Raw genomic sequence first — 22,071 nt, 5'->3', positions numbered from 1 at the left:
ACTGCCTCGCTCAGCAAAACAATTAATAATTTTGTAGGCGCAATTGTAATTGGAATTTCTTCCAATATGCATAATTTGCTTGTATACAATTTATTTAATTTAAAACATGAATGAGTAGTTGAATATCCAAACCGAGTATCATTTTTGCATTTTTTTCAAACAGTCGATGTAACAATGACTTTTTTCGGACTTATCTATCTGTTAGAGGTTAATCAATTTGGAAATAAAATGTTAGTCAATTTTTTACAATGCCCGCGAGAAATAAGTAAGAAATAAGACAAGCATTTAGGTATACAAGTTTGTTTAATGAGTGGAAAACAAAATGGATGAGTTGTGTAAACTTGAATACATCATTTTAAAATTAAAGCTTGTTCAAATGTTATGTCAATTTTGCTATATCGTGACTATCACAATATGTCCGCTGAATCAATCATGGAGATTTTTATCCACTAGATAATAGTTGGGGTATTTACTAACATTCCGGAGCCGTGTAAACACGTGATTATATAACCACGTGTTGTGTCCCAGTCCTGTGTTTTCACGAGGTTTACCAGCTGTCCAAAAAAGTGCATTTTATAGACATCCAGTGACTTTTATTAGTAATTTTTAATGTTGGTAAACTACCTTGAGGTGATTTTCATAAAAATGGCGCTATATAAATTATCCAACCATAATAATACGTGAAAACCAGGGCCTGGGACACAACGCGTGGTTATTATAATCAGGTGTTTGCACGGCTCCGGGACACAAAGCACAAAAAAAGGAGTGAGACCCTGTATATGTGCGAGCATTGCAATGTGGCTCCTCCATAAAGGCCAATGTTGGCAAAACTATCATACAAAAATGACTTATTAAATTGTTTCAAATAAATATGAGAAGTTTCAATTGATTTAATCCAGTATTTTCATAATTATGACACTTTTAAGAAACCCTTCACAAAGCATGAAATTTCATAAAAATGGGCCGGACACAGGATAAAACAAAGTGTTTAGACTGAGTAAAAATATTTTTATGTGTCGTATCATTACTTCGTCTCTGACATCACAAGTTCTCTATGGTGAGTCTGCTGATTGGCAAATTGGCTTAACATAAACCGGAAATCTATCGCAAGATTTCATTACTGGTTGGTTCACAAGAACTCGTGTCTTCATTCAAAGTAGTTCATTTTTATTTAATCCATTTTTTTCATACATTTTCAAAAAACTTCTAAATGCTTTAATTTTTATCAGGTATAAGAAAACTTTTATGTTTCCAATTTCCATAGGCCCATAGAAATCAACGACCCAGGCTTCAACTGAACTCTTACGGGATTGATCCGATTAATCCTATTATTTTATTGGCTCACAATCAAAGATAGAATCGCGATGCTGGTTTGGATATTCGAATTCTCACAGTGAATCGCGCGCTATGCAAGCAAGCGCAGGAATGAATAGAATTAGCGGGTGTACGTCGCGGTTAGGTCGGGAGGGCGGTGTTGATGACCTGGCGTGTTCACGACAGATAATGACGGCCACGGTCGAGACGGTGTCGGAGCAGCTGGAGCTGGCGGCCATCTTGCCGGCGGAGAAGGCGGCTCCGCTGCCGCAGGAGAGCGACTGGAGGGACGAGCCCAGCAAGCCGGCCGGGGACGACGGGCCCACGGAGCCCGGGCCCGGCGATGACCTGTCCCACTTCTGGCACACCTCCATGGGCAAGTTCCGCTTCTCCATTCGGGAGCTGCCCCAGCAACTGCAATACATCCATCAGCTCCTGCAGGTCTTAAACCGTCATTTCAATTGGTTGTTGCACATCGATAGTGTCAATTTTTTTAAAGTTCGAGATTAGCAATTAGCAAAAATTTACAAATCTGCTTTCCTTCCATACTTTTACTTTCTTTTACTTTTATTTTCTTTTTATAAATCTTGATATTTTTATGTTTTTTCAATATGTATTTTTGTTTTATTTAATTTTGTATGTACTATTATTTATTACTCCTATTTCTTATATTTCTTACTATAGCATTGAGTGAGTTTCTAGAAAACATATCTCAATTATCATTTCAATTATGTTTTTAAATATATATTCTTTTTCTGTTGATTTCAATGATACTATTATTTAGTTTTTTTTAATACTACCATATTTTACTATTATTTTGTTGATTTTAATTATACCATTATTTATATTTGATTATGTGTGAATCTTAATTTGTATAGTTTATATTTTAAAAATTATTTCTGATTATTTTTTTTGCATTGTATTCTTCGGAATTTTATTATTTATTACTTACACTTTTTTTTTTCTAGATTGTTATTCTATTGCATCACATGTCATTATAATTTAATCTAATTAATTTTACTATGTATTTTTATTGTTAATTATTATGGCTTGAATAAAGAAAATGAATTAAAAAGCTTTAATAGGTTCATTAATATTTAAACTAGTGTAATTTTGAAGGAATAAATTTATAAATTTGATATGTACAGTATGCATATAAAATCATTCATTCTAAATTCGATTGATAAAAACATATCGATACGTAAAAATATATTATTGTCATCCTTCTCAAACCAACTATCTTTGTGAAATATCTTTTTGCATATATACATTTTTCTTGCGTATTGATTTTTATTTTTGTAGAACTAAACTCATTTTATTTTTATTTTGTAAAAGGCACTTGTGCCATATAGTAAATAAATAAATAACATTACATATCGTCACTTATTACAATATTAAACTTTCTTATAGGAATTACCAGTAACAGACAAACCGGATATGCTGTATTATATGTTGCAATGCCTTTACATTTTGGTACTGCACGGAGATGCTTTCACCAAAGCTGCAAAGGAGCACCGAGGATTCTTCATTTGGTGCCAAGAAAATCTACTCATAAGAAAGTAAGTCTCTGTTTAAATACGGAGGACCTGACTGCATATTATATATTTTCTGTCAAACGAACACAGTCTCAAAAGTTTAAAGTCTGAGATAAACATTGGAGCGGGACAGACGTCGGTGTCACTTGAGGTATTGTCGATTCACCTACCTAAGAAAAACGTGTTTTTATGCATCATATAAAATAACCAATTTAAGCATGCTCGCTAGCCTACAGCCTCTCCTTAAGAATGTTTTAAATAACATGTTTGATCATTAAATACATGGGCATGGCAACACTCGTAATCTTGTAGCAGAATGAGGTTTCCAAAATGGCATCATCAGTAAAATTTTGGTCCATTTATTAACGGACATTGTCCATTTATACAATTTATAGGTTTTTAATTTCATTATTTTATTGTAATAACAATAAAATAATAGTTAAAACATTTAAAAAAAAGAAAAGAAGCATTTATTAACATAAGGGACATCGAGACAAGATCTGGATTATTTATTAAGTGCTCGTTTAAATCGCTGTAAACTTAAACCAAAAAAGTCCAGATCTTGTCTCGTGTTAACAATACGACAAAGATGGGTCATTGAAGAATTAAGGTCATAGTTTGTTTTATGCTGATGGACAGAGTCCATTGAAATATTTCTAGTCTACGAGAGGAAATGTAGAACTAATATTGATTCCAGTAATATGATCGGCATACTTTAATGATTAAGTATGCCGAACATATATATGGAATCAATATTAGTTCTACATTTTTGTAGACTAGAAATATTTCACATGGACTCTGTATCAGCATAAGAATAATTGCCTCTCTCTAGTCCAAGCATCCACGATACTTTTCGAAGCGAGCGATGTTGGACTGATTCAATGTGATTTATTCAATTTATTTAGAATGACCAGACCACTATTCTAGGAGGCATTCTACAGATAAGTTTGTATTTTTGCAGTCTGTGGAATGTCTGCAACGCTCGCTACTCGCACATCTGCGAAGTGGCGGTCCCCATTCTGTTGCACTGCATCACGCTGACCGCCGGCTCCGACATGTTCTGGAGACTCATTCAGGAGGAATTCCATCACTCGGACTGGAAGGTTCGCTTCACTGCTGTGGAGAGGGTCACTATTCTGACCAGGTACCCCGACACATAAATACACTTCTTCATAATACGATACAAACATATATCAATATACCAGAAGGCGTGTAGAACCAAGTTTGCATACATCGCACTGTGTCCAAAAAAATCCAAATTACACCCCCCTGCACGATATCCCGCCTGCGCGCATGCGTGCAGTGGCCACGGAATGTTACCAGACTGCGAACAATATATTATCATAACACAAATATAAGATCATTTTGTGTTATGTTATGTTATGTTTTACCACAAAAAATATTTTACTGTCTGGACTAGTTATAAAAAAAGTACTTTTACTAAGCAAATGTAAACAAAATAAATTATCATTTAGTAAACTAGTAAATTAATGCCTTTTAATATTATTTATTTATTAATTCATATTTTTTCTCTTACAAACTATAATTAATAATAAAAATAATGTGACCTCACTGGGTTTACCCGTGCCGAGGACACTTAACAATATACTTTTAAAAAATATTTTTACATTGGCCAAAACGTAAAACTACTCATTTGTGAGTAGTTAGTCGGATTCAGTTTAATGCGCGTATGCGGTTTCTGGACTATTCTAATTCTATGATCTTTATATATATAAATATATAATTATTCTGTATGTGTGATATCGCTAAACTTCTCCTAAATGTCTTAACCGATTTACGTGCAGTTCTTTGGTGTAATAATGAGCTTTGTGCTGTGCATGTTTGTAGATCTTAAAATCTTCAATCTAATATGTAAAAAAAAGTAAGGAGCATAAATGTTTTATTCATCGACCTACCATTCGACGAGAATGCAAATATTAAAAATTGGGAAGATGTTATTTTTTGCATATGGAAAATGTTTGTATATGAATGTTTACAAACAGCATTCATTTTTTGTGGATCTCAATCAGATTCTTTCCTTAAATCCCTTATAATTTTTATTAATATATTTCTTTTTACTGGATTTTTGGTAGTACCAAAATAATACTAACTGACATTCAACACATTTTTGAAAATCGCAATCCCAAACAAAGTGCACCCCTGTTGTTAGAAGAGCAGAGTTTGACATTTGCAAAAACAATTCTGTATTTAAAAAATATTTTATTTATTCATATTTTTTGCTTACAAACTATAATTAATAATAAAAATAATGTGACCTCACTGGGGTTTCCCGTGCCGAGGACACTTAACAATACACTTTTTTAAAATTACATTTTGGAATAAACAAAGAAGACTAACTTAAAAAAACGAAGATAATTAACAAATATGTTTTAGAATTAAACAATAAAAAGGTACCTAGGTACCTACTTAAATTCAATATTTAAATATTGATAATTCATCTAATGTACAGAAGAATTATATATATGCCTGGTGATATTGCACTTTTTTTTTATCTTGCTTTGGGCAGATACAGCAAATCACACAATGAAGAAACGAAAAGATTAAAATGTCAAATGTCACTTAGTATACAGCTAATCGAAAATTCGATTTAAAAAATAATAAAAAATTTTGGTGAACCAGCTAATTAAGCAGGCAAGCCAACGTTTGGGCAAAATGTCGTCAGGTCTGCTAGTAATATAATATATTATGATATTAATTTATACATTTAAAAATAAATCAGGTTCATGGACTCAACTCCACTGAAGAACGTGCTCGCCTTACAAACTGCCCTGGCTACAGCGTTCTGTTACCTCGTGTCCAGCATGGATGACCCCAATGTGTACGTTGCCCAGCGAGCCACCCTCTACCTCGGGACTATTCACGACTACGCCATCACGGTACTCAATTCACTCTCCCTTCCTAATTAAATCATATTTTTGCGGGGGCCTGTTGTCGGAATCAACGGTTGTGGGGAAGATCACTCATTAGTCATTAGCGATCGGCTTATTGTCAACTCCTCTACTGGCTCAGTAGGTAGCTATCAGCGAGTATACGCTACGCGTAGATGTGGTGTAGGAAGTCGATTGAAATTCTGCATCCGACATTTCATGCGTGGCCCCACTTTGCTCTTCATAGGGTTGCTTTACTCTTTATTATAAAACAAAAGTCGGTACTTACATGAGTTTTATACACTATTTATTAAAGATTAAATGACATACAGTTAAAATGAACGAGATTTGTTTTTTAATATATTCCTAATACAAATGACAATAATCTCAAAGTGCGAAGACTCGGATCTCGGTTGTAGGTGGCGAGCTGCAAAGGCAGAGAAGAGAGGGAGCGATCAGTGCATCGGTACTTTTTTATACTAACCTTCGTCACTGATCCTCTGGATTGTCAACCTGGAGCTTTATGCTTGAAAGATGTGATATTTTGTCACCCACTCGACAATAGTCGATTGGGCATCTCGATTGCTTTGTTATAATACTATTCTTAAAAACCCCCTGACAATTTGATTACAAAGACGAATGAGAAAGTGGCAACACTAACAAATCCGTATTTATCTATGGCTCTCCTGCCACACGTAAACCTTTATTGTTTGTTGTCAGACTTCTTCCGTTGAATATTTTGTGTATGGAATATTATGAAAAAAATAAAAGAAAATGTTTTACTGAGACACTGCAACATTGATAATTATTATTTGCCTTTGACATAACACACATCTACATGTTATTAGAAATATTTCATATTCATTTAATGGATTTTAAAAACATATTGTATACTATATATCTCAAATACGTATTTTGACATTGACAAGCGATAAAATAATTTTGAAATCACGTTTCTAGTGAAACTTCATTTGATATTGGATTAAAAATAAGTACAGTTATATTTTTTGCACATTTGTTGATATGCCATCATCACAACATTGATCAGTGTTATAAATTTTAATGTAACCGTTTCGCTCCTGAGCTTCGGATACTGGAGCTGTCATATAAAAATATGTTATTTTCTAAGTGGCCAGTAACATGCACAATCGTTGTAGCCAGGATCTAACAGACTATGGAAGGAAATTTGAATTTTTGTTTGTACTCACACAAACGTGTTGGCCAGGAGTGAAAGGGTACAACAAAAATATCCACTCGTCATTCAAACATGAATACCGAGCGTTTTACAAGAAGGAAGCTTGACAGCTGAAGTTATGATGTTGCATTCGATTGTCAATGTCGAGTGCTTTGTTGCACTCAATATAAAGTCCACTGGCTTTCAATCGACTGCATTCGTATGGGTGGTTCAAGAATGCTGTCACTCGTCGAATTTTGGAAGTCGCATACGATTCTAAAGACGAATGAGTCCAGCATAAGGCCCCTGTCGAGTTTGTTGCCTATTGCTCTATTTACTTGACAGTTGCTGGTACCTACTTCTGAGGCACATTTTTAACTGTAGAGATCTTTGTTTTGTTCTTAGATTTAGACTCGGTTTAAACACTTTCATTCAGTCACTTACGATACTTTCAGTTTGCTCTCAATTGGATAAAAAATAAAAGTTTTACCTACAATTAAATGTCCCTACAATGTATGCAAGAAAAGCGATTTTCTAATGAATGTGGGTGAATCGAACGTGATGGTTTTTGAAAGGGATGAAAGTATGACTAAGGCCCCTTGAGCGTTAGTAAATGGAAAGTAATAGTAACAATTTTGACTCAATGCTCGCGATGCTCGCAGCATACGTGAGTTATTATTATCAAAAAGGTTCGTAACTTAACCGGTTAAGTGCCGTAAGTGCGTTGATGCGCTCTCCGATTTTCCGTGTTCGGAGGGTCGGCCATACAAAAATAGCGCGTGCCTTTGTACGCTAATAAATAAAATACCCGAATTTTGAATGTGGGGAATGGGTCTAAATCCGAATATTTTTTGTATGAACAAAGAAATACTTATTTAAAACTCTAACTATTACTACTTTCGATTTGTAACTACGACTACTGATCAAACAGCCCAGCCTAAATGTGAGATCACTGTGAAAGGAGATATTCTGAATCGAATAGAAGAATTTGTGTCTGAGAACTACGTATGGAAAGGCTGAGAAAGATATCGAAATGAGGGTGAGTGTTGAAAACAGGGTGAACGGTGAATTTAAATTAACCTTGGCAAATAAATGTTTGTTGCAGAAGGCAAAATTAGCAGCTCACAATTGAGTTCTAGTTCTCACCCTTATGTATGGATTTGGAAACCAAGGATGAATGTTGGCTGAATGCTGTCAGTTTTCTCGGGCGAATGTGCGAAATTCAGCCAGATTAATTTCACCCAGAAGTCAACAGAAGGAGCAATTGAGGAAATGTGGATGTTTAAACATAGGCAAAATGATGGTAATTACACTGTGTAAAGTGGCCACTCAAACCAACCAATGACAGGTCACGAGCCCTGTAAATGATATTTTCCTTCTCAAAAATATTTTCTCTCTTCTTCTTCTTTTCTTTTGGTGCCTTGTCGGGTCTCCTCGACATCGGCGATCCCTGCAGCAAAAGCATTTCTGTCCTGCGCTACTCTTGTATTCCACTGTCAGCGCGACTGCTCATTGGTGTAGTCGCCGTGGCGATTCCTGGGAAAAGATGACCTGAGGGTTTCACGTTGCCTTCTCCGGTACATTTTTCTGTCGGGGTTACCTTTCCATAGCCGGTCGGTTCCGATTCGGAGGCGTTAGTTGGTTTTGGTGTTCCTCTTTGTTGCGATAAATAACTCCCGGATTGAAATCCAGCCTAGTCTACAAACATTTGGAAATATTACAAATATTTATTTATATGTTTTTTCCAGTCTCTCATAATGTGCTTGGAAACCCAGTTTGACCTGGTGATTGTGGATCGACCGATGGTGCTGCAGTCACTGTACCAACTTCACAATTCCCTCAGCGACAGAAGAATACTCACGTGGGACTTCTTCCTGAACCGATTTGATGCCCTGTTTCTGGAATCTCAGATACAAATGGAAAGGAATGGCGATATTTCTTATCTGAGAGGTCAGTTTGCTCCCTTGTAAAATAATATTCTAAATTTTAAAGTTGCTAAAGTTTTTGATTCGAAAGTGTGGTGGTGGAGGTGCAGACGCTTCTAGAAACAGAAGCGCAATGTTAAATATAAATAAATAATGTGTAATTTGGAAGGCTTGAATTAATTTAGTGACTTCTTATTCTTTTCCACATCCGCTCCCAAGTGGAGCATGTGGAAATCACCGGTTGCTTCCGGGAGAACCGATCGCCAGCCAGCATTTTCGCCTCTTCCCACGTCAACCCAGCGCCCCTTAATTCCACCGAATAAAGTCGAAAGATCGTCATCGACGGCCTTCCAGGACGGCGCGAGCCCGCAGGTTTAAAGAAGAGGCAACTTGGGTTTAGGTTCTCCCGAGGCATGCGCAGCACGTGTCCGAGCCAGGGCCACTGCCGCATCCTCAAGACGCTCGTTATAGGAGGCTGCTGCGTCTGTTCTCGGACTTCAATGTTAGTTACAAAATCGAACCACCTTATACCTAATATTCTTCTCAAGCACTTACTCTCAAAACTCAGAAGTTTGGTGTTTTGAGCTTTGGTAAGGTGCCAAGATTCGCACCCATAGAAGTACTGGCATTATACAAGAGTTGACTGAGTATAGACTAGAGTTTCAGACAACACGCATCATTTCAAAAGTTTCTCCAGCAATTCCTAGGCGGGTTGCGAGCTCTTTGCGCATGCTTCTATCCTCAGTTATGTGAGCTCCCAAGTATTTAAAGCTGTCAACTTTCTCAATCCTCTGTTTATTATTATGGAGAGGCTGATCAGGGTCAGGACAGGATTTGTTACACATAATCTGCATCTTTTTTGTATTAATATTAAGACCCAGACGAGTTAAGTTTTCCCGCAGTGTGTCAACAATTTCCTGAAAAATTTAGTGACTACAGAGAAGAAAATATTTTTTACTATCTCGGATGGTTTTTTTAACATCGATTTGCTGATTTAATTATTTGATTTAATTATTTAACTTTAAAGCCCTTGAAGGCATGAAATCTGATATATGACAGCATGAAAAAGCTACGGTTATTAGCTATTCTTATTCTGAAAATGCTATATTATAAGCTTCTGATGTCATTGCGACCTGTGTAAATTTATTATGATTTGTCTTAATAAATTAGTGCTCTCCAGGGGCGAATTCCTTTAGTAACCGATTATTTGCAGCTTACCATATTTTTTAACATTGAAAATAATGAACATATTACAACAGACATGAAGAACATTTAAGAGGAGGTAATATAGAAGTCTAGGCATCTACAGGGCTTATGACCTGCCAATGGCTGGTTTAAGTGGCCACTTTACACACTGTGTAACATTCACCATTCTGCCTATATTTGAACATCTTTATTCCTTCAATTCTTTCATCTGTTGATGTTTGTGAAGTAAAAGAGCTGAAACCTTTATTTATGCGGGTGAGATTCATCCAATTGAATTATTTGTCCTACATACTAGGCAACGCCTGAAAAATTTTTTTTTCCAATTTCTATACTTCTTCATGGACCAGGTAATTTATCAACAATATTTTGAGTTTGTCCAAATTTAATAACAGCGCTTTAATAACAGCTCCCCAGGGAGTTGAATCCAGTTCTTGTCTACAAAAATTTGGACAAACTCAAAATATTGTTGATAAATTACCTGGTCCATGAAGAAGTATAGAAATGGAAAAAAAAAAATATTTTCAGGCGTTGCCTAGTATGTAGGTGAAATAATTCAATTGGATGAATCTCACCCGCATAAATATAGGTTTCATCTCTTTAACTTCACAAACATCAACAGATGAAAGAATTGAAGGAATAAAGATGTTCAAATATAGGCAGAATGGTGAATGTTACACAGTGTGTAAAGTGGCCACTTAAACCAGCCATTGGCAGGTCATAAGCCCTGTAGATGCCTAGACTTCTATATTACATTCTCTTAAATGTTCTTCATGTCTGTTGTAATATGTTAATATAAACAGCTCCCCAGGGAGTTGAATCCAGTTCTTGTCTACAAAAATTTGGACAAACTCAAAATATTGTTGAAAATAATGTTTTATGTTACATTGTTATTAGGAAAAATAATATGTTTGCAATTCTTGGGTTAGTAAATTTACATCATATTTAGTTTGAAGCTTTATTCCATACAGCGAGCCAGTGCGCCTCTATCGGCCGAAATTATTACTACTGGATTGAACAGCTAAAGATAAAATATTTATTTATTTGACGGTTTTATGCAGTCCATTCTAACGGTGGTAAATACAATTTCTTATAATAAATACAGGCACCAATAAAATAAAATACAGCTAAATAAAATTAAAGCTAGGACAAAAAAAGTAAAAATTACTACCTCAAGACAAGATCCGGTCTATCTTAGTGATTTTTAAATCTATAAAGACTTACACCAAAAAAGTCCAGATCTTGTCTCGAGTTTACAATACGACCCAATCGGGACATTGGTGCATGCGAGCCATAGTTTGTGCTGTGTTGATCGAGGAACAGCACATTATTATTTCGCAACCGGCAGATTGGAACATTGAATGCCACTTGTTCCAGTAACGACGGTACATCAATTAAGCCATTCAGTTAATTAAACATACACATGGAGTCAATGTTATTTCTACGTTTTTGTAGACTTGAGATTTTGAACATTGACTCCATTTCTCCGTTAGTGTAGTCTCCCCTCTCGAGGCCAATCATCCATGCTACTTTTCTTAGCAAACGATGTTGCACCGATTCGATATGATTTATCCGGCCTGCATAGAAGGGAGACTAGATCACGGATGCATATTCTAAAAGAGGACGAACAAGTGAGCAATAGCAAAGAAGTCACTAGATGTCCCGCTAGCAAAACCCAAGAGTTTTAGTGACTTGTTAATCATTGTATCAATATGTTCATTAAATTTATATTAATTTGATTACGCCTTTTAACCTCTAATTTTAGATTTATGCTAGAAAAAATACTGTTACAATTACTGATTAATCTTGCAGCTTTCATAAATTCAATTTAGTCTTTCAACACTTCTTCATAGGGGCTATTATTCTTTAAAATAAAACTGTTATGCACCGGTTATATGTTTCTGTTGTATAAAAATATGACTCCGTATATTATATGTATTCGTTTTGGCGATGAAATTATCTCGCTTTCTTTAATTGGCCCACATTCCAGATCTCCGGAACAATGAAAGCAACAGCGAGGCGTTCATGCTGAAGTTGAAGCGCGCCCACGAGGCGCTCTCGCACTCGGACGGTTTGGGGGCGGGATCCTCCGTCAAGACTCTCAGTGCTTCATTCGGCACCAAGTGGCCCTACAAGAGGACCATGTCGGCTCCTGCAACTATGCTGCCCAGGCAAGACACCAAAATAGGTAACTCGCACGTACTTAATTAAAGCCTCCTCTTAACTAGAAAATTTTCAGTTGAAAATTTGATAACTTTCCAAAACAATTTGGTCTTGAATTATTCACAATATCGACTTCTCATATGTAAACTATCGTATCCTAAAGAACACCACTATTGGGTTTTTCCGAACATGTTTATTTCACGCATAATCTACGAGGCATATCCAGAAAGTAAGAGTACTCAATTTTTGTATTTAAAAAAAATATATTTAAATAAAAATTATCGTATGTTGTTTGTACATATTTGACTTATTTTTCCACGTAGTCGCCTTCCCATTCTATACAGGTTGTAAGTCGTGGTACAAACTTTTTGATGCTCTCCTCATAAAACTCTCCTGCCATCTCCTTCGTCCACTTCATGACCTCTTGTTTCACCTCCTCACCGGTTAGAATTTTTTTTTCCACACATGTGAGTCTTCCAAGAAAGTGAAAAGATGAAAATCTGAAGGCGCTAAGTCAGGGGAGTATGCAGGGTGGTTCAAAATGTCCCAACCAAATGAGTTCAAACGCCCCTTGGTGGCGTTAGCCGTGTGCGGGCGGGCGTTGTCGTGCAACAAACACACTCCCTTTGTCAACATTCCCCTCCTTTTTTTTCAATTGCTCTTTTGAGCCTTTATAGGATCTCATAGTATCAAGCTGCAGTAATCGTCTCCCCTGAGGCAAAAAACCAATCAAAATTATCCCTTTTCAGTCCCAAAACACGGATGCCATGTTTTTTGGCACATTTGAAAGTCTTCCACTCCTTTGCTCATCATGAATATTCGTTCTTCCTTCATCAAACTCACGACACCACTTAATACGTTTGTTCGGTTCATAACACCCTCGCCATAGACAGTTTTGATCCGTGCAAAAATTTAAGTCGGAGTTTTTCCTTTTGCGAGAAGGTACCTTATGACAGCGCGTGCCTCACACTTGGCGGGATTTCTTATTGACATCTTTCACAGAAACGAACACTAAGAGGCAAGTTTTGGTACTAACGAGGGTCGCTGATGCTCAATGTGTTCAGGAGACTCCCCACTACCAATCAGCGTTGCCAACTTTTGGAAAAAAAATTCACACAGCACGAGAGCCAAACAGTACTCTTACTTTCTGGATATGCTTCGTACATAAATCATAGTAGACATCATTATTTTATTATGTACTAGGTCCCCCTGGTGTTGCCAGTGGCAAGAACGCAGAGTTTCTGACACAGTATGACAATATTTTAATGATTATAAAATACTAAATAATCTGTGTCTTTGCCTGAGTCTGGATTTACAACAAAGCTAAGGTTTCCTAGGACAGCGGTGCCCGTATGTTTACGGCCGTAGTGAACAGTGATGCGGTGGACAGCCGTCGTAGCGGTGGCTAGAGAGTGGTTATATTTTTTAACGGTGTTATCAATACCGTTTTCCTACGAAACAACTCTCTAGTCACCGTTACGACGGCTGCCCACCGCATCACCGTTCACTACGGCCGTTAAGATACGGGCACCGCTGTCCTAGGAACCCTAGCTTAAGGGATTTCAATTTGTTAAAAAAAAGGAAATATGATATAAAGCGGCCACTCAAACCAGCCAATGGCGGGTCTTTAGCCATGTCAATGCATAGACTACCATATTAAAATGCTCTCCATTTTGTTCTTATATGTTAATGTTTTTCCGGGTTGTTACGGGAGTATTTTTTCTCCTTGCTGAAGTTTCAGACAGCGTCACAGTGTCCATTTTCTGGGCTGAAGCAACCCGGGAAAACAACGCAAGCCGCACCCCCCTGTCAAGGGTGCCATAGATAAAAGAAACTCTCTTTCTAGTTAAGTATGACATTTAATAGAAGTACACTGTGCCAAACTGCCACAAATAAAAAGTTCATTATGACCGCATATGGAGTTCATAATGACACTATCTTTTACCTTATCATTTTTTGAGGCTGCCGTAATACGAAAGGTGGCATTAAAACATATTTATCAAGTGTCAAAGTGATAAATAATTTAACGTAGTTACGCAGAACGCACAAATCCCCAATTTAGAAAAAAATAGAATTTGGTGTGATCATGTTCAGGAAGATCAATTCTACGTTCCCCTTAAAACAGCCAGGCCACTTTCATACAAAAAACTGTAATAATCACCTGGAAATTCCATGATGTCAAATGTCATGAAAATTATTGTCGCCTCATACATTCTGAGTTTGCACGAGATTCTATTCCTGACCGTTTCAAAATGTATATTTTAGGTTGTGTAGTCAGCTAAATAATTAATTTAATTATTTTTAGTTTTATAAAAAAATTGATTGAGTGATTCTTTACGATTACGTACACTAATATAATCGTAAAATCATATGACCAATACAAAACACACATAAGAGTTTTACTAGGGCTGGCTGTTTTCACCAAAATGCACATCTTATGGTCCTTAAAATATAGCTTGATTAAAATGACAGCTGTCAAACTAATGTCACTAGTGATGGGAAATTAGTGATCACTGATCAAATCGATTTTATCAGTTTTTTCATGCAAAATGAAACTCTGTTTCCGAAAATTGATATAAAACGCAAAAACAAGCCTATAATAGTGTGTTTAAGACAATTATTCACCGAAAAATAAGACATTTATCCTTTTTTTCATGAACAACATCAAATGAACTATTTTTTTATTCAATCAATTTGTCCCATCTCTAACATTTTTGCAAAATGATATAAACTTGTAAGGACGTCGTTAATAATTAGGTTTATTTTAGTTTTCTTTTAGTTTTAAGCTGATTTTATACATTTATGTTGATTTGTAGTACGAATGATTTTTCGTGTGTCAATATAAATCACTCCTTAGACGTAACTACAAAGTTATGTCGTCACTTTTGCTGACAACTGTCATTCAAGCTATATTTTAAGGACTATAGGTTATGTGGTCAGCCAGACTTTAAAAAATCATTAAATCTTTTCATATCATCTTCATCATTATTCCCTTTCAGCACCTAATGGTGCATAGGGCACTGCATTGGTACACCAATCGCAGCGTATCTCGATTATTTTTGTTAGATGGAGGTAAGATGATCTCTACGAACCAGTCCAGGGACTATGAAATATTCTGGTGTCAGAACACCCTTTTGAATAAATATTTCATATCAACCATGTCGGGAATCGAACCCGAGACTTCTTGCATGGTAGGCAAACGCGCTGACCATTACACCACGAGGCTGAAATCTTGTCATATACATAACTAAATTCTCTTTTGTATTACAAAAAAGACGAATGCACGCATTATTCATCATTTGTCAAAGTAGAAACATTCCAACTGTTGTGTAGATTGGATTATTCACCCTTTTCACAAAAGTGCTATTATCTCAGTTTCACTTTTCTGGCTGGCTGCTTTCTGGATAACTACGTTTAATTGTTGTTATGGAATGTCAATTACAGTATAATTACTGAATAAATTGTTTTAGATCTGGTCAAAAATTGCAAATGTCATAATCTTCGACTTTCTCAGTTGTTTTTCTCAGCTTGACGCATTAAGACTTTGGCATTCTGGACGGAGGGGTGCGATTAGTACCCGAAAGGCCCCAAAAGCCCGCGAACTGAACTTTTCAATTGCATTTTTATCTTGGATTTTGTGATTTAAGTAATGTAGTTCGTAGTCTCCTGTTACTGAATATTTTTGAACCCACAAAATGACTCGTGTTTCATTCGCCCCGGTAGAAAAGCCGGCGGTATTTTGAGTTTACCTGTTGATATACTTGCGAATGTGGCCGGGGGCTTTTGTCGGTTTGTGGAGCGCCATCTTCATCCAATAAGTATTGTTTGGCAGTAACTGCGCAGTCCTCGGTATTGTGAGACGGCTGTTTGCTACCGTGTTGTACCGTCTGAGAATGCGGCCGGGGATACTCCGAAGCCTGTGAATGTGTCGCCGTGTCCTTTATATTGTGTATGGGTGTGTTCCTGCATGGTGATGTTGTTACCGCTTCTGACTAACTCGTGTCAAAGCAGACCCGACCGCGTGACGATACACCACCGGAGACCGGAGATCCCGGTGGAATATTTAACGTAGTGAAGTAACGTATTAAAGGTTTCTCGAGCCCGGATCGACGCTACGACACTAGACTTTGTCAGTTTACCTTTACATTTTCATCAATAAAGGACGGTTATTCGAAAATCTAACGGCGTACCATAAACACATTATTCTTTGTATCCCGGAGCCGTGTAAACGCGTGATTATATAACCACGCGTTGTGTCCCGGTCCCGTGTTTTCACGAAATTTACCAGCTGTCTAAAAAAGTGCATTTTATTGACATCTTTTTCATTTTTTTAGTACTTTTTCGCTGCTGGTAAACTACGTGAAAACACGGGACCGGGACACAACGCATGGTTATTATCACGTGTTTACACGGCTCCGGGATACAAAGTACAATAAAAAGAGTGGGATTCTGTATATGTGCGAACATTGCAATGTGGCTCTCCATAAAGGCCGATATTGGCAAAACTATCATACAAAAATGACTTTTTAAATTGTTTCAAATAAATATGAGAACTTTCAATTGAATTAACCCAGTATTTTCATAATTATGACACTTTTAAGAAACCCTGAAAGAAAAAAAAGAAAAACGTGAAATTTCACAAAAAAGGGCTGGGCACAGGGTAAATTCTATGTGGATTCGGCCGGTGCTCGAAGTGTTAATGTTTAAAGCATTAACTTTGCGGTCAAACATTTGAGCTAATGTTCGTAAATATTAGTATATAACCAGTTACTGAGTTTTTTGTCAACAATAATGCATTTTAATAAGGTTGCTCCGTTTTCCTATATGGGACTGAAACGTGGACAATGCGTGCCTACGAGAGGAAGACTATCGACGCATTCGAGATGTGGCGTCGGAGAAGGCTGCTGCGTGTGCCTCGGACAGCCAGAAGGACGAATGGGTCGATTCTGGAAGAGCTCGATATTACAACTCGTCTGTCAGTGGTGTGTCCGAGGAGGATACTGTCTTTCTTCGGACATATTGCTAGACGTGAGCCGGACAATCTAGAAAAGGCAATAATGTCTGGCCGAGTTGAAGGTAGGAGAAGCCGGGGTAGAATCCCATATAGATGGACTGACCGAATAAAGGAGGCTACGGGGCTAAAATTTGATGTGTCGTTCGTCGGGCTGAAGACAGACTGGAGTGGAACAGACTAATCAGAAGTGTTCATGTTGGTCATGATCGTCAGCATTGAGGCACCGACTTGGAAGAATAAATAAAATGGGTACGTCTCAAAATCGGCAGACAGAAAAGTCGGTAAGTGGTTGTATACAAATTTTGAATAACATTTAGTAAAATGTTGTTGTTATCCCTATAGTGACTGAAACAATTGAGCACAAGCGAGCGTCTCCCGTAAGATTCTCACTAAACGCCGCCCTTAACTCGGCCTGGGGTCGGGAGCAATCGTCTCCATTCTTGCGCCTTGCGCCTTGCGTTTTCGGAGATCGCAAGCATCGAGCGATAAGACACCTTAATAAATGAAAATATTAAAAAATACTCCGCATAAGTTTTGTCCATTTTTTCCACATGAAAAGAACAATAGGACGCAACAAAAAAAAATTCACATCATCTTAACACCGTACACTGCGCAAATATCGCGAGCAGCCTTGGCAGCTTTGAATGATTGAACATGAACAAAATGAAAAAAGTTCAATTTGAAGGCTTGTAATCAAATAAAATAAGAACATTTTCTTTCAAATGGCCTTTGCCAGTTGGTTTTACTTTTTTGGTGCTCATTTTTAAATTTGTAAAAAAACTTATTTTAGCACCTAATAGAATTAAAATTGCGATTGATTCTGCTTTATTACTCGTACTGCGTGAATTCTAATAACCGTCTTTTATAAGGAAAAATGTCGTGTATCAAACGCTGCTCGACTCTCGGTTATATGTTACACGAGTCCAACGCTCTGTCGGAGCGTCGGCGTCGGTCCGGGAGGAAAACGAACATCGCTACCTCATAGTGGTGTGGTGTTAGGAAAGAGTGCATGATCGCGCCGCTGTGGAGCACTCGGTAATATAATGTTGTGGTGGCGTTTCTGTTTCCCGCCGAGCAGACAAGGAGAAGGTGTACAGCCGCCAGTACTCGGCGCCCATCCTCAAGAGGAAAAGCTCTCGCTTCGGTCTCGGTCAGTCTCCTCCCACTTAGCCTAGTGTATCGTCCTCTTACCAAACTCGTATCTACAAATATAGCTTTTTCATTTTTTCAAAGTAAGGCTCGGCGTGCACTGTAGACGAACGCATCAACTTGTATGGGAATGGGCGAGGACGAAACTTGATTAGCGAAGTTGTAGCTGCATGTTAAAAGTACAGCTTCTGTCCGCGATCCTCTTTCCCCATTTACATATTGAGCGCAAACCCCCGTAGAAACCTCTTACAACACTGCAAACAGTAATGGTGTCTATCAATTGGGCTAAGCAGGTTTAGCCTTTGATCTTAACCCTAGCTCACTAACCTTATATTTGAGTGACGGTGTAACCATAGAATCAAGAATAGTCCAGAAGGAGCGTAGAATCATATTTGAATACATCGGACTGTGTCCAATAATCCCCCCACTATGCCCCACTTTCGCCGCGCTCATTCGCGATGTCGCCGCGTAATGTTGCACGATAAGAAAAAATATAATCACAACAGAAATGTAAGGTAAAAAAAATCAATCTGTTAATTTCTCTATAATTTTATTGTGCACCCGGAAATATTGATTGACACAACAGAGCAGAAAAGTAAAGGGTCATTTAATAAGAGTAATTGAATTAATGAACTTTTAACTGAGAATATAAAACAAATTTTATTTTACATAAAACGGATATTTTTATATCATGTTAAATAATATTTAATGTTTTGAAGATAATGTCGGTCAAATGTTCACCTCAGAGTTGTTTAATCCGAGGTCCAATTTTCATTAGTTCTCTCATAAGATGAGCAAAGTAGGGTAAAAAAATTTACTACCCTGGCAGCACTAATGAAATTTCCATTTTGTTTATTCGACAATCTGACAAATGGAAAAATAATTCAATTTTTAAGTAATGCATTTGCTACTTACACATTCATTTGCTAATTACACATGAAATGTGATTGCATCCTGTTTCTTTAAGATCCTAGCAGTATTTGTACACTTTAAAAGGACACAACACGGCATAGTTTAATTCAAATCAGGAGTTGCATACTGAGCGACGTCTACAAAGAAACTAATGGGTCAAAACGTAAACCTATTCATTTATGAGCAGTTAAGTCACCTTCTGTTTGATGTGCGTATGCGGTTTCTGGACTATTCTTAATTCTATGGGTGTAACTAACCTTTCGTCTATTAGACAACGAAACAGAACATTAAAATTAATTTATTCACTTTTATTTTTTATAACAAATTACCTCACATAGCAATCGTTATTACTATTATTATTATTGATTTATTAACGGACATTGTCCATTTATACAATTTAGAGGGTTTTAATATTACAATAAAAGAATAGTTGAAAACATTTTTAAAAAAGAAAAAGATGCATTGACAAACATAAGGGACATCGAGACAAGATCTGGACTATTTATTAAGTGCTCGTTTAAATCGCTGTAAACTTAAACCAAAAAAGTCCAGATCTTGTCTCGAGTTAACAATACAACAAAGACGGGTCATTGGAGAATTAAGGCCATAGTTTGTTCTATGCTGATGGATGAACAGTACTTCATTGTTTCTCAACCTACGAGTCGGAATATGGAATTTTACTTGTCCCAGTAATGATGGAACGCTGATTATACCATTTAGTATGCCGAACATATATATGAAATCAATATTAGTTCTACGTTTTTGTAGACAAGAAATATTTAACATTGACTCTATAAGCATAAGAATAATTACCTCTCTCTAGTCCAAGCATCCACGCCACTTTTCGAAGCGAGCGATGTTGGACTGATTCAATGTGATTTATGCATAGAATGAAGACCAGACCACCATTCTAGAAGGCATATTCTAGAAGAGGGTGAACAGTTGAGCAATAAAGAGTTTTGATTGTACGGACATTAGTAAAATCAGAGGATATTCTGTTAATGAAGCCAAGTAATTTCAGTGAATTATTTGAAGTATTATCTATATGCTCGTTGTATGTCAGTTTCTAGTCCAAAACAACTCCTAAATCTCTGATGGACTTAACTACATCAATCTTAATTTTCAGGCCATCAAATGGTTAAAATATTTTTGAAATTAACTTGCACGGTATAGCTACTGCGCATAGAAAAGCGAGTTTGCCACAAATGGGTCTTTTGCAGCCCTCGCATAAATATTTTGCCATGCGACATTTTCGGTGGGCCAATAGCTGCAAATTTTTCGCTTACTCGGTAGTTCTACTTGTTAGTTGACTACTACTTTCTTGGCAATCTCCAATTATACAAAAAAAAAAAATTTAATTTTAAATGTATAAGGACAAAAAAGTTACAGAACTACCAACCTTTCGTCTGTCTAACCAACTAATAACTAATTTCACTTTTTACGAAGGCACTAGATGTGGGCAGGGAGGCGGGCGGAGAGAACTTGTAGAAACAGCAAAAGCACGAAGTGCCAGTTGTCTATTAGACAAATGGTTAGTGATCTACGTTTAAAATCTGTCTAAAAAAAGTATTTATCTGTCAAAAATGATTAAAAATTGATTGAGGGCGCTGAGGCCTTACGCTGCAAAGATATTAGAGGCGGAGATCAGTGGTATGCGAGCTCTTGACGTCACTGCGACCTGTAAAGATCTATTGCGACAGATTCCCGTGTGAGCCCAGGTGTATAAAGGCTCTGGCTAGTGTGGAAGGCGAGAGTTCTCATTTTGCTAAATCTCCCTCTCCGAGCCCAGATCGGTAAAGTTTCGGGCTATTAGGTCCGGGGGGAGCTCAAGGACGATGGTCCCCCGAGGATGAGACTTCTTTTATGATGTGAAGCATCACGTTCGCGGTCGCTCTGTCGAATTGTTATTCTTAAAACATCTGCGACGATTCAATTACAAAAACTTACGAAAAAGTGGAAACACTAACAAACACATATTTATCCATGGCTCTCCTGCCACATTTCAACTTTTATTGTTTCTAGTCAAACTTCTTCCTTCGAATATTTTGTGTATGGAATATAATATATGAAAAATTGCAAGCGTTTTACTGAGACACTGCAACATTCATAATTATTATTTGCCTTTGACATAACACTTATCTACGTGCTGTATGAATATTTATTATACACAAATACTACGTTAGTTTCATGGATTTTCAAAGCACGTCGTTTGATATATCTCTCAAATATGTATTTTAAAATCAGTTTAAGAAAAAAAAAGAATTTATTAATACACACAACACCACGAGGTGTTGTAAATTTTAAGTTAAAATATAATAAAAATGCTTGTCATTCTAACACGAATGGCGAGCATTTATATACGAAGAAAGTTTGACAGCTGAAGGTACAATGTCGCATTTTATTGTCAATGTCGAGTGCTTCGGGGCACTCGAGATAAAGTCGTCTGGTTTTTAACCGACTTCATTCGCATGGATGGTTCGTGAATACAGTACGATTCGAAAGACGAATGAGTCCAGCGTAAGGTCCCAGTGTGTTCTTAAGACTTTCATCTTATTGTAACTCCTTAAAAACCTGCTCAAACAATTATTTTTTTAAATCAAGATTTTTACTGTTTCTCTTTTAATATTAATATATTCAAGTTGTCTATAAAGTCTATAGTGTGCGCCTAACCTAATATTCTAGTCAAATGTATTGAAAATAGGTCTCACCACCTCTAGTGATTTATGTATTTTAGACTATTATCTTAAAAAAGTAAGGGTACCCGTTTAAAACTGCACATTCTAAGGTAAGTGTT

General features: G+C 36.9%; 1 protein-coding gene across 6 annotated transcripts in view; it reads left to right on the top strand.

The window, feature by feature from the left end:
* Positions 1 to 483: 483 nt before the first annotated feature.
* Positions 484 to 22,071, top strand: part of unc79 (UNC-79 domain-containing protein) — a 65,205-nt gene continuing 43,617 nt past the window's right edge. For 5 of the 6 annotated variants that reach the window (XR_015824545.1, XR_015824546.1, XR_015824547.1 and 2 more), the window contains exons 1-7: positions 484 to 1,755; positions 2,725 to 2,873; positions 3,811 to 3,993; positions 5,590 to 5,746; positions 8,660 to 8,861; positions 12,030 to 12,227; positions 18,295 to 18,366. Coding sequence is in view for 3 of the 6 variants with exons in the window: in XM_088238515.1 (XP_088094641.1) it covers positions 1,408 to 1,755; positions 2,725 to 2,873; positions 3,811 to 3,993; positions 5,590 to 5,746; positions 8,660 to 8,861; positions 12,030 to 12,227; positions 18,295 to 18,366 (1,309 nt within the window). In the remaining 3 variants the exon portion in view is untranslated. The remainder of the gene's footprint in view (positions 1,756 to 2,724; positions 2,874 to 3,810; positions 3,994 to 5,589; positions 5,747 to 8,659; positions 8,862 to 12,029; positions 12,228 to 18,294; positions 18,367 to 22,071) is intronic. The other variant, XM_088238516.1, reaches the window with a different exon arrangement.

This window comes from Micrasema longulum, unplaced genomic scaffold, assembly GCF_059751315.1.
Source record: "Micrasema longulum isolate JH-2025_06_02 unplaced genomic scaffold, ASM5975131v1 h1tg001909l, whole genome shotgun sequence".
In the NCBI taxonomy this organism is placed as follows: domain Eukaryota; kingdom Metazoa; phylum Arthropoda; class Insecta; order Trichoptera; family Brachycentridae; genus Micrasema; species Micrasema longulum.
This window is presented reverse-complemented; position numbering and strand designations above follow the sequence as displayed.